At 41.5% G+C, this 14,393-nt stretch overlaps 1 protein-coding gene across 1 annotated transcript in view; it reads left to right on the top strand.

Moving 5' to 3' along the window:
* Window positions 1-358: 358 nt before the first annotated feature.
* LOC108792790 (protein phosphatase 1 regulatory subunit 12B-like) overlaps window positions 359-14,393 on the top strand; it is a 34,350-nt gene continuing 20,315 nt past the window's right edge. Inside the window, exon 1 of the mRNA XM_018563648.1 lies at window positions 359-726. Coding sequence (XP_018419150.1) covers window positions 622-726 — 105 coding nt within the window. The 5' untranslated portion in view covers window positions 359-621. The remainder of the gene's footprint in view (window positions 727-14,393) is intronic.

Consider the following 14,393-nt stretch of genomic DNA (forward strand, 5'->3'; position numbering starts at 1 on the left):
GAGATCCTGATTATTCTTTGTTAGTATTTTATTTAAATAATGTGTGCTCCAGTCCTGGCATTGCTCTGTCTTTTTCTTGTATAGTACAGTTCTGTCCATTCCTGGATTTAGTTTCCTGTTTGTAAAGAAGAAATATAAAAGTTGATTGCTTGTACACATGTGAGATTCCTTTTAATATACTATGTAAACTGTAATAGTGCAGTGTTTGGCAGGGATTGAACGTAATATCCTTCGCTCATGAAAACAGTCTGATGCAAGTTTTAGAGGATCCCTCCCACCTACTGCCATAACAGGAGACTCTAGCCCTATATGTCTGTGTTTATTATTTTTTGTGTCTTCCCAAGTAAAATGCTGAGTAGATGGAAGTCTTCCTGTATCCTGCTAGGTCCCATATCTCTGTCCTCCCCGCACTTTGCCAAAGATTGTAATTCGACGAAGGCTTTAACCCCCTGGCCACTGTATAAAAAAAAGGTTTCCTTTGGACATTTCCGTGGTGCTGTTTGATATAGAAAAGCTGGATTGCATGACAGAACTTATATGGTCGTGTACAGTCACCTAGTGTTCCCATAGGAGAGACGTGTTTGGAGACGAACTGAGCTACCCAGATCTCTAGGAGGCAACATGTCTTCAACATATAACCGATCATCTAAGGATTTTACAAGGTCGCGGATATCCCAGTCGGACTCTCCACCCTCTTCCCCTTCACCGACAGCAAAGACATTACGTGTATGGCAACTTTAACCTCTTCCCCGATCTGTGTGTCTTCTAATAGGTGCAAGGTTACTAAGTTTTTTGTAAATGCACATAATGAACTTCACTTATTGCACACTTCTTGTGACAGCCACCCATAACATCACACTTTTCACACAGTTCACTATCTGAAGCCTCTGCTATTCTTTCCCACTGTTTTCCTCTCCCTTCTCCAGCTTGCTGTCTCTTGTCCTAATATGGAATTCCAGAGAGATGATTCCAGTAAATGCTCTCTGTATGTTGTTTGATCCCACAGCTGGTCACACACATAGCATTAATAGGAACTTTAAATTGTGCTTAGTTTTTATAAAGCTAGAAAACTGACATGTATGTGGAATGCAAGCTTTAACATATTGCAAATAGTGATTTTCCTAGCATTTTCCTTATGCAGATAGCATATAGACAACTTGATATTTGGGAGGATATGCGTTACAGAATAACTCCTGCCTTTCCTCTAGCATATCTGATTTTTAACTTACCTTAATAGTCATTTGATTGCTGGTAGTGTTCTTTGAAAAAGAAATCAGCAGCAGCCCATGTTAGCTGTAGGACGTCTGCATCACCCAGTGATGACATGCCTGTGTGAGCAGTTTTCAATGTTCAATGCACAGAGCTTCCAGTGTAGAAACTTTCAGTCTTCTTACAACACCCTATAACTTGGCAGCTATTAAATAATGGTCACTATTAAAAAAAATGATATTTTAGTTACCATAGTGTGTGTGTATATGTATATATGAATGGCAGCTGAGAGTAAACATGGCTGAAAACCGCAATCATTTTGGCCTTCTTCAAAAAGTAATTCCTAAAGGGTCAGTTCGTTTAAAAGTTACATTTTTTTTAGTTATAGGTGGAGTGCCATGGGCTGAGGCAGGCGTTTTCATGTCTTGAATAATCTTACAGTCAGATCTTCCTGCCATATCTCCTGACACTGTGTCTGTCTACTTGGGAGTTTTGGGATGTTTCACTCACCTTTGAATGTTCCAGCACCGCCTGTGGTATTCTACAAAATATGAGATAAATATTCTGACAGGGAGAGTGGAAACACCTCATAATAATTGCCACAGCCAGTGAACAGACACAGGAACTCAAGCACAGATGTTTCGCTAATTGAATATCTGAAAAATAAAATTGTCAGCACCTAAAGGGTCAGTCCACTCAATTTTAATTTCAAAGCGACTGTGACCCGAAATTGATTTTGTTAATTTTATAAAGATGCACGTGCCCCTTGCTGCACACTGTGATTGCACCTGCCAGCCGTTATATACATAAATACAATGTCCCGTAGTGGCATCCCAGCCAGTAGGGGGAAAACAATGCACAGCAGGGGACACAGGCATCTGACACACCTAGAGGAGAGCAAAGATAGGAGTCACTGCCTGCTGGGATGACATTGGCACCACCAGCAGTTTATATTTGCCTTCCCTTCTTTCAGCCATTGCTACATTCAGCCACCGGGAGCATGTAAATAGTGTGTACAGATTTGGAGTTTACAAAGAACTCTCTCCCTACTCCATGTAAAAGAACTTTGTGCTGAGTGGCCAATTGTCCAAGTCCAAGTGTTGTGCATGCTGTCCTGCAGAATATATTACAGAGTGGCAGCTACATGCCAAGTTCTGGTATACTGTCAGGTGGAGTGATCTCTGTCCAGCTGTAAAACTATAGTATTAGTCTGATGAGGAGAGGTGCAGGAGCTTGTGCATGGTTAGTAAAAGCACTACACACCAATGAGGGGGGGCTTTAATATTACAGACACTGACCGCCAGTGATATTGCTTCCACTAACACCAATACTAAGGGTTTATTATTGCTCCCACTTTCTCTCCATGTACCCCCCAATCCTAGTTTGTCCAAAACGTAGCAAAGCAGGAAAGGTGCCACACTACATGGTATTAACCATGAGGCACTAGCAACATTTGCGGGCCAGCTCCCTAGTTGCATCTTAGTTTTCTTCTCAATCTCTTCAATGTGTCCCTCCTAGTTTATTTTTTTCAATTATTAGCATGTTTCCCCCCATACCCAGCAGTAGTGGGAGAATTCTCTTCACTCCCAGTAACCAATAGTGGGGAAGTGAAGGCAAGTATAAGCTGCTGGTGGGGCTGTCATGTGTTGCCTTGGCACAGCTTTGGTTCATGTTAAAATGCAGGATACAGTATTTTATAATAGTATTTTATAATAAGCAACTCAAGCTGCCCACTGACCATTATGCAGATAAGAGATGGTGAAGTGACAGAAAGCTAGAATAGAAGGTATTTAGCCCGCATTCACACCTATGTGTTCAGTGAACGCGTGCCAAACATGCACAAAATCCGCACGTTATGGAGCACACATGTTCCCATACGCACAGGTATGAATGTGGGCTAATCACTCCCAACATATCTGGGGATTTCAGTTTTGTTGCAAGGAAAAATCCAAGCTGATCTATTTGCATTGCAGGGATTAATGTATACTTTATTGTAGAACCTTATGCTCCGAACATACTGATAAGCCTTTCCAGTGCATTGGAATGAGGATTTTCAAAATGGATGCAATGTGAGAGGTTCCCTTCAAATGCATTTGCATGATTAGGCACCAGCTATGAAAATGCAGATAGGCCATTCTATCATTGGATTGCGGATTTTTGAAATTGGTATTAATAAGGAAGTTCTGCTTCAAATGACATCACATTATCTGCCCCAATGTGCAGTAAACCTAACGTCATTGTGAGAGATGCCGTGTTCAAACAGTCTACCTGTTATTTTACCCAAAGCATTGTGTAGATTTGTGAGGGGATGTAAGGTTACAGGGCAATACATTTTCACATTTTATAGCAAGTTGTAGTTTGTTGCAAATTAACCACTATAGTTACACCATATGTAAATTAATATCATGTACCAAAGGGCTAACACTAAGATCAAGGCTGCTGCAGCAGTCGTGTCCTTGGTATCATTGTTTGCAGTTGGCACCAGGCTTTCACATACAAGCGGTTGAGCTATCCCAGGCTTTGCTGTACCTCACGTGTGCCTGGGACTGGCACGACAGGTCTTTGCTGCTTCCAGTGGCTGATCTCCTGTCTGGTTACTGAGCCCATAAACAAGGAGAATTTTGTAACTTCGGGTTTCAGGCTGTCATTTCTTTATCTATAAAAAATGTAAATGACAAATAAAAAAAAAACACAAATATTTTAAATTTCTCCACCCACACGCTCATACAAACACAAACGCGTTGGTTGCACCTAAGTGTGAAAGTGACAATTAACATAGCATGTAAGGTTGAATAAAGACCAGGGTCCATCCAGTTCAACGTATGTATGTGAGTGCGTGTGTGTGTGTGATTGTATTTATCTTGCTGTAACACTTCCGATATCCCTGTAGATTCTGCAAAAGAAGGAACTCATCCAGAAGTTTCTTGAATTTATCAATGTTATCAGCAGATACCACCGCCTGTGGTAGGGAATTCAAAACTTTCACAACTCTTACAGTGAAAAAACCCCTACAAATTCTAAGATTGAAGAGGGTTCAATCTTAGAATTCGTAGGGGGTTTTTCACTAACCTCTTGTTATGTCCCTGGGTTCTCAATACAGTTTTCGGATTAAACAGTTTGTTCCTAATATTGTGGTGTCAGAGACCAGGACACCTCCAGGTGGCACCGTGGAGCTGAAGCAGATCCTGCAGTTCCAGTGCCCATCTGCAGGTGTCTCTGGGCAGTCAGTGGCTGTCTGGGACTTGAGCACCTCCAGGTGGCACTGTGACGCTGGAACCAGGACCTGCAGCTCCAGGGCTCACCTGCAGGTGTCTCTGCAATTAAGCACCATCTGGTGTTACCTGGGAGGGTATTTAATCCCTCCCTGCAGTGGGGATTTTGCCTCAGTATTGTCCCCCTAACCTGTATCCTGTATCCTGTTGCCTGAATCCTGTATCCTGTTGCCTGAGTCCTGTATCCTGTAGCCCGAATCCTGTAGCCTGTTGCCTCCTTGGACCCTGACTCCTTCCCCCCTGAGGTCTCTTGATCTGTGACTCCCCTCCTGTTGCCCTGCTCCTCTGGTTAACTTGCCCTGCTGTACCGCGTGTGTTATTCTGTTTACATTTAGTTTGGCTAATCTATGTTACTTGTGGGTATTGGTGGGGTTGCTTGCGTTTATATAATTTTGTATGTCTAATAAACTATAAGTTCATAGCCTTGTTTGGTGTGGTCGAGTATTTGGTCCTCCCGTATAGATATCTGCACACGGTGTGGGGCACCTGTGCACGATATCCTGACATGTGGTCCCCATTGATGATTTTGAAGACTACAATAAATTCCCCTCTAATCGCCTCTTTTCTAAGGTGAATAAGTTTAGATTTTGAATGCGGTCTTCATAACTCAGGCCTTCTATCCCTTTAATTAATTTTGTAGCCCTTCTCTGAACTCTCTCCAGTTCCAGGGTGTCCCACCTGAGAGTCTGGGACCAAAACTGTACCGCATACTCAAGATGAGGCTGAACCAATAATTGAAAAAGTGGAAGTATTACTCTTTGATCCCTTGCTACAATTCCTCTTTTAATACACGCCAGTATCTTGTTAGCTTTACTGGCTGCTGCTTGGCATTGCTTACTATTGCCAAACCTGTGATCTATGAGGACCCCCAGGTCTTTTTCCATGTCTGACTTCACTAAAGTAACACCCCCAAGTAATAGTTTGGGCTCATGTTCTTTGCTCCCATGTGCATAACTTTATATTTTTCAACATTAAATTCAATTTGCCATCTTGTAGCCCATGCCTCAATGTTGCTTAGGTCCTGTTGTAGTGCGAATATCTCCTGTTCAGACTTTACTGCTCTGCAGAGTTTAGTATCATCCGCAAAAAACGAAATTGATCTATTTAGTCCAATCTCTAGGTCGTGGATGAATAAGATGAACAGGATCGGTCCCAGGACTGAACCCTGGGTCACACCACTCCCAACCTTTGCCCAATTAAAGAATTACCCATTTATCACTACCCTCTGGATCCGTTCTTGCAGCCAATTTTCCGCCCATGTACATACAATTTCATGTAAACCTATAGACCTTTTGTGGGGTACTGTGTTCGAATGCTTTAGCAAAGTCCAGATACACCACATCTACTGGTATTCCTTTGTCTAGTTTAGTACTTACTTTCTCATAAAACTTTCTCATTAATAGATTGGTTTGGCAAGAATGGTCCTTCATGAAACCATGTTGGTTAACACTTATGATACCAGTTTTATTTGCAAATTCCTGCATGTTGTCCTGTATCATGCCTTTGAATATTTTACACACTATTGATGTTAAGCTGACAGGTCCGTAGTTTCCAAGGGCACTTCTTTTCCCCTTTTTGAATATTGGTACTACTTTTGCTCTCCTCCAATCAGCAGGGACCGAACCTGTCATTATACTGTCCATAAACATTTTGTACAAGAGTCTGGCTATGACTTGATGAAGCCTACCCTTGGATGTAACCCATCAAGTCCTGGCGATTTGTTTAAATGTAATCTTCTGCTTAATCTTCTGCTCTCTGTATTACTCTGCTCTCCGTTAGCCACAGAAATGTGTTAAAACTGGTACTACTATCTCTGCAGCTGATGCCCTGATCGATGCCCACGTCCGTCTTGTCTGTAAAGACAGCAGAAAAGAATGTGTTTCACATGTTCACTTTCTCACTGTTGCTGGTGGCTGACCTCCCCTCATCATCATTTATGGCGCCTATATGTTCTGTCCGTACCTTCAAACTATTTATATATTTAAATAAATTCTTCGGGTTCTTTTTGCTTAGTGATGCTATGTGCTCTTCATGTTCTACTTTTGCTGCCCGGATTGCTTTTTTACATTTTTTGTTGCATTCCTTTTAGTTTTTGAATGCCGATGCTGACCCCCCTGGTTTATATTTTTTGAAAGCCTTATGTTTTTCTCTTGTATGTATTGTTTTACTTTTCTTTTTAACCACCCTGGCTTAGTTTTTGCTTTTCTGAATTTAGTTGTAAATGGAGTGCACTGGCCAATTTTGTTCAAAAGATTTCCTTGAAACCTCTCCATTTCTCCTCTGTGTTCCTATTCAGGAAGATTTTATCCCCATTTATGTCACATCGTAGGCCTCTTAGTTTATTAACAACTTTCCGCAGGTTCACGTACATTACGGCGGCTTGTCCCCATCCCCCCCCTCCGTGGACGCCGGTGCCGCCGTCGGCTTCCCGGGCTTGACTGTCCTTCGTGTGAGCCCGGGACCGGCATGGAGGGTCTTCCTTGATAGACCCTTTATCAGGGGCTTCCAGCCGTTGATCTCTCCTCCAATCACTGGACCCGGAAGTGATTAAAGGTGCCCATACACTTTACAACCATCGCACCTTAGTCTTGCGATGGTTGTAAAGTAATTTAAAAATGTACAATTTGCCCATCTTGGACAGGCAGATCGTACTCTCGATCATCGCAAGCCCGCCCCCCCTGAGGGGTGGGCTTCCGATGACCGCAATGCCGAACGGGCAGTATGCGCGCGCGCACACCGGCCCGTTCGGCATTTGTCTCCCGAGCACCGTTCAAACCAGCCGAAAATCGTACGATTTTCGGCTGGTTTTCTAGCGTGCTCCTTAGACAAAAGACGTGCGACCGTAAAGTAGAAACGGTCGCACGTCTTCATTCACACTGCTCGATTCTCGTACGATCGTGGGATTTCCCGCGATTCTTGTACGAGAATCGAGCAGTTCATGGGCACCTTTACACAGATCTCTGCTTCATCAGCTTCTTTGGGGTCCCTAGGTAACATGTCGCCATAAAGAGGACCTGTCACATTAAATTTGCTATTACATAGGGGGCTTGTTAGTGTTAAAAAAAAATGCAAAAATTAAAGTAACATAAAAAAATGTTTAAAGTCCCCCGCCCCTCACATGCTTGTACATACAACGCAAATACGCGTAATCACTGTTAGCACTAAACTGATGAGCTGTAAAAGCGTTTAAAGCGTTGCCTATGGGAAATTTTGGTTATTGTAGTTTTTTGCGGTTTCACGGATGCACGCAATTTTAAGGCTTGACACGTTTGGTATCTATTTACTCAACGTGACCCCATCTTTTATATTTTATTGGGCATTATATTCTGTTTCTGTGCACTAAACTTCATTTTAGTGTATTTTATCCTAAAAATATTTGTTTGATAAACATTTGTGCAAATACCGTGCGACATACAAAACTTGCAACTAGTATCTTTTATTCTACAGGGCCTCTGCTTTCAGAAAATATATAATTGTTGGGGGATTTTAAGCTGTTTTCTAGCCACAAACTCTGTTTTTATCATGTGTGTGCAAATGTAAGAAATTGCTCCGGGCAGCAAGTGGTTAAAGTTAGCTTTTCTAAAATTGAGTCTTCTTGTATTACCTACAGGCCTGTGTTTCCCTGAGTTTACTGTCAACATTATCATTCCTTGATCACTGTCAGCTCTGTGTTGTTAGTAATTAAGTAATCTAACAACACATTTTCCCTTGTCGGGATTTCCACCAATTGTCCCATGAAATTATCCCGGAGAGTGTTTAAGAAGTGACTGGCCCTTCTAGAGTTTGCTGTTTCATTTGTTCAATCTATATCAGGGTAAATAAAGTCCCCCATTATGATGACATTGACTTTCTTTCCCACTATTGTGGCACCCATAACAAGAACTACACTAAAAGTGGGATACTTGGACACCATATCCCATAATTACTGAATCAACATAGAACACAAGATTGGGATTCATATACTGTATGTGGGATGTCATACAGGTAATAGAACTGTATAGATAAAACACAAATGTTTATTAAAAAATCGTAATCCTATGTATGTGCAATATGTATTGGTCTGTGTAAAATAGTAGCAATGGACATTTTTTGAATAAGTGTTTTTCTATACAGTTCTTTTACATGTATGACACCTGCAAAAACCTATGTTGGTTCGGTAGTTGCAGCAAATATATTGACACAAACTCTGAAGTGAGAGCAATAATTCCAGGGCCATCACTCGATGTTAACCCTAAATTGATGCATGTTGAAAGCTTTTAAAGCGTCGCCTATGGGCAATTTTTGGTACCAGAGTTTTTTGGTATTTCACGGGCACATACAGTTGTAAAGTTTTTGCAGGTCTGGTTTCTATTTACACAACTTTAAGCAACGGCTGGATCCTTCAGCTGTATAGTGAATAACCCTTTAAGCTTTTTTTTTTTTTTTTTACAACTTTCTTTTTATTAAGATGGAGAACAAAGCTTTAAAGTACGAGATCGGCAATGTTGGCCTTTTTAGTATATATTAAGTTTTTTTTCAGTGCCCCCACTCCCAGGTAAATGCTGTAAATCCTGAGCTCCGCCATGCCACTATTCAATGAGAGAGTCTGGGATTCTAATGGCAACACACATTTGACAGTAAAAAAGCAGTGAGACATTGTGCATCTACACATCAAGGACTTCATAGCATAATGCCCAGTGGCGTAACAATCACCACAGCGACCCAGGCGGACACTATGGGGCCCGAGACACTGGGGGGCCCGACCAGGACATCCCCCTGATGCCGTGCGGGCCGCCTAGGTCGCTATGGCATCTACGGCTGCTGGCTGTCACTGGCGGGTGTGAGGAGGAACGCGTCGCTGTTAGATCACCGACAACCTGTCAGTGATCTGTGCAGTGGCACGTTCCTCCTCACAGCCGCTGCTGGAGGAGGAAGGATGGGCCCGGTGTCAGAAGAGGAGGCAGGGGCCGACGATGGTAGAAGAGGGGGGTCCCAGCGACAGAGGAGGCGGGGCCTGCCAGCGACCATGAAGGCGGACAGCGGATTGAGGCTGACAGGTAAGAGGTGTGCAGCCCACCTGAGACCCTGCGGAGCCCACTATAGAGAGTATATGGCGGGCTCTGCAGGGTCACTCTCAGGTGGGCTCTGCAAGGGCATAACTATAAATCATAGGGCCCCATACAAAATTTTGTATTGGGCCCTATACAAAAAAACTTGCTGATAGTACCTGGTTTGGGCATTCTTATATATTAAATAAAGGTTGATCTCCTGAGGTCAGAATTTATTCCATTTAACTGTTCTTGTAAAGGTTACTAATATAGTGGGACTATTCACACAATTCACACTATTTTTTAGAGGGAAAATGTGTGAATCCTGGAGGAAAAGTTGTGTGAAGCTTGTGTGAAAACACAAATGGACCCCTTAGTCCATTTGTGAATGGGCTTCCAATGGACTTCCAAGACATTCCAGATTATCTGGCACAATCTTACTCAAATACTAAAATGTAGAGACTTTTTTGTGTTTCTTTTTAAAATGGTAAATATAATGTAAATGTGGAGATTTATGCATTTTCTGTGCTCTGTCAAAAATCACTCTTGTAGCTGCTGTACTGAAAAAAAGGCCTGATGAATCAGAGGAAGGACACCCCCTGCCCCCTCTGCTAGCATGGACAGTAATGTCTTAAAGTGGACCTTTACCCCTTTTACTAAAAATTACATCAGCATGCAAGCTCTGCATACAATCATCTTACATTCATTAGTTAAACAAACTTTTCTCATTTACTTACAAATAGAGTTCATGTACTCCTTAGTCTATTTCTGGCACAAATGATGTAATGTGCCAAAGCGCTGCCACCACCTATTTTAACAGAAAAACACACCATTCACAGTATACATTATATACATTATAGCAATTCTGACCTTTAAGAAATGTCACGCCAGACAGATATGATGCACAGTTTAAAATATGGTAGCTTTCTACCATATTAGATGGGTCTCCCATCAGCTTTCTGCATCTCATAATATAGGTAGGTGTGTTTGGTACCTGTTTGTTACTTCCTTATACATAAATGTAGCCTATTGTTCAGAAGATATCTACATTACAGTACCCATTATGAAATATGACCGAAGTTGAGCACTGGATATGTATTAAAGAGCAGTTTTAGGTCAGGTAGAGCCAGTGTGTATGTCCTCAGTGGTTTTTTTTTCTTTTACTTTTTTTTGACTGGACAGCTTGGACCAATGGTGCTTTGCCATTGGTCTAAGCCATCTACAGAGCTGAAGCCTCTAACACAGAGTAAAGGTTGTTGCAGGTCTTGCCTCACTATGTTATGTTACACAAGCAGTGGGGAAGCCCGCTGCTGTGTAACCTAACTTAGCTGTCAAAACCCGGATGCAGGGCCGCCTGTAATTAACAGGCAGCGCTCGGTCCATGATGGGTTACACAGTCTACACAGGGGAGGCTTTCCTGTTAGAAGCCAGCCTGAATGGAGAAAAAGCTGTCGCTAGGGCGAGGTTATAATATTGTCTAACATAGCTGTGTGTTTCACAAAAAGGTCTAGTCTGCCTAGTTGAGGCTACTATTTCACACATAGCTTACTGACATTACTTTCTAAGTAACTAGCATAAGTTAGTTTGCTGTACCTGTTTCATAAAGTCCAAAGAAAATCAAAGTAATGACTACTGCCATAATCTCTGTGACACATAGTTGAAAAGTGTTGCTGTGGGCTTGGAATAAAAGGAATTAAAATGATTTTTAATGTTGACATTTCTCTGGCTAATGGCCAAGCATTACAGCAATCCTCGTCACACCCACACAGCTGCACCAAAGTCTAATATAAAAATCTATTGTGGTGGGGCTTCAGATCTGGGCCACTGACTGTGCCCCATCTGATACAGTCACTGTTGTCACTTTCAAGCATGGTAGTAACAGATGTCTACATTTTCTTTCATTACAGAATCCTCCGTCCATGCTTTTTAGTAAGAATCAAGAAAAATATATATCAAAGCGCTAAAGGTATAACTAATATGAAACTTAGTATAACCAAGTGATATAGTGAAATTAGGGTTTAGGCGGTCTAGCCCTAAAACAATTTTTTAATATATATTTTTTGCACGGATCGTTTATATATTGTTATATATTCGAGGTCTTTACACAGTGGTTGAAATTTTTTATTGTCCCAATCATTTTCTGTTTTTCCACAGCACAATTGTACTATTAATTTTCTTTTTTCTTTTATGATTCTATGTAAGACATATCACTTGTTTTAGGGCTAGACCGCCTAAACCCTAATTTCACTATATCACTTGGTTATACTAAGTTTCATATTAGTTACACCTTTAGCGCTTTGATATATATTTTTCTCGACTGTTGATAGGATTCTTCTATCCTCTTTTTAGAGCTGCTTTAGGTCTTAATTTATTATACATTTCCACTTTAGTCTCCTTTCCAGAAGCGCGGATTATCTATTTCTCATCTTTTTAGTAAGAATGTTGGAGTCTGTTAATTTAGTCACAGTCTGCCCATGGTATAAGGAGAGAAACATTAAACATGTTGGCTGATATTGAAAATCTTGGCTTGGCAATTGTTCCACACCAATAGGTAAATAGTTAAGCACAACAAGCTAGGAATAATCCTTATAAGTGAGCTACTGTTGTGCCGAAATTAGATTTTTCTTAATGTTACTGAATTCCTATTATCTTTATGATCATTGTGTAAATAGAGCTACATTGTAGTTGTAGGGAAAAGAGACACTCAAACCTGAACCTTTTTTTTTGTTTGTTTGTTTGAGACTGTGGACTCAACAACACCCAAATGATCCAAACGGCAACTTATATGTTTCTAGGCCAGCTTCCTCCTCAGCCCAAGGACTTGGCTTTCTTGGCTGCCAGCCCACCTCACCAACACATTATCTATAGAGAAGATGAACACCATGACATAAAATTAACCCAAAATTATTATATAGCTCCAGTAAAGATTGTTGGCAGAGTTGAATCTTACTAGCTTTAAATCTTACAAGCTTTAAAAACATTTACCTTACAATGTGCTTATATATCTATTGAGGAAGACTGAGGATATTGCTATCTAACAATTAGATGGTAAAGGTCTAGACACCATGTCAGGGGTTAATAATCTCTGGCTTTTTGTTAACCAAACTCTGTACTTCAGAGGCCATTTTAACAGACAAGAAGTGAGGTAAAATTCTGTACTACAAAAGGGGGGAAAAACTAAACAATTGGGTGTAACTTTTCCCTACTCTATTTCAAAATATTTCCAATATAGGTTTGATAAGGTTATATGGCCACATACTAACATTTTACACTTACCATCAAATGGCGAGCCCTCGCCTTCTTCTGAGGAGGAAGAGGACGATGATAGGACAAGGACATTCCTAGCCCTCTGTGTGTGCAGGCTGGAGGCACCTGGTGTGTCTATCAAGGACAAATGTTGACAATTTGTTATATTTTGCTAGCAAAAATAAGAATATGAAACTTGAATTGTTAAGAGTATATTGTAAAATATTTGATCCTTTGCCATTTATAGACCCTTGCAATATTCCCTTTTTGGAGGATTATTGTCTAATTTTGGCTGAGGTAAGGGCTTGCTTTACTAAAGGAGGCAAGCATGTTGTGTTTTCATTTTGATGTAGAACCATATTCTAAGCTTAAGTTTGGGCTTTACTAGAATAGAAACACATAAGATTGCCTGTTTTTTGGAAAAGATATGCTGACTTCCCAGAATTTCCATCACTTTCTGCATTTATGGAGATGTTTTAATAGGGCAGAAGGGCTGAAAATTGGCTATCATGTCCTCAAACCCTTCCAAAAATCTAATGGCCATCTAAACATTCTATAACTGAGTCGGGGAAACCGTCAAAAAGGGACATGAAATAAAAATGTTTGACACAGTTTAAAAAAAAACCTAGACCTTTTCACATTGTGGATCTCCATTGTTGTAAAAATGGAGCCAAAAGATAAACTCACAAATCCAAACTCACAAAATGTAAAGCCCCAGATGCACTTTGTATTTACCTTGATCCTTCACACTAGGGCCAGGAACATCCTCTAGCATCTCCTCTTCCTCCTCAGGGGGATGAGCCAGCTGGCCAGAAGCAATCCCTTCCTCCTCTTCCTCTGAGGAGGACATCACAGGCAGTATCCTCCGCCTGCGCTGCTGAGCCTGCTGCATGTCCTTTTCAGAGGAAAAGGAGGGTCACACTACGCCGTATCTCCTCCAACACTGCTGCACCAGCTGCAGTCTCTCGTGTCCATGATCAGATAATGCTAGGAAAGAACAAAGGTGAGAATCAATGTTGTGAAGCTGTCAGAGTATGTAGTGTATAAAGGAAAGATGATAGGCCTACAGCAGATGTGAGCAGGCTAAATGTTATACTTACAAACTGCAAGGCTCCTCTGCACATTGCAGAGGAATTCCATGTTCCTTCATTTCATATCACTCTGAGCCCTCGTTCACACCTGAGCGTTTTGTAGCGCGTTCTACGCTCGACGAACGCTCTACAAAATGCTCAAAAATATAAATCCCATTGTATTCAATGGTCTCGTTCCCACCTTGGCGTATTTCCACCCGTCCCTAACGCGCTACAAAACGGCACATGCCTGAAAAGGTACAGGTACTACTTTGGGCCGTTTTGTTGCGCATTTCCATTGGGATACAGCCAAGTAGCCTTCGGAAACGCGTGACGGTCGCACAACTTTTTTTACCGCGAATTGCCGTAAAAAAACGCGCGACAGACACGCATATGCAATACGCCTAGGTGTGAACGAGACCTAACAGTTCCACAGTTGCAGCACTGTTGGGTGACGGCCATCCAGCCCCCTTGTCCGCTCATGGAAGCGCTCCATGATCTGCCTCTTCTCATAGGAAGATTGCCGCTGGTCAAAATACTTTCATATACAGTATATTAAAGTTAATATT

This window comes from Nanorana parkeri, unplaced genomic scaffold (genome assembly GCF_000935625.1).
Source record: "Nanorana parkeri isolate BGI_ZX_2015 unplaced genomic scaffold, ASM93562v1 scaffold683, whole genome shotgun sequence".
In the NCBI taxonomy this organism is placed as follows: domain Eukaryota; kingdom Metazoa; phylum Chordata; class Amphibia; order Anura; family Dicroglossidae; genus Nanorana; species Nanorana parkeri.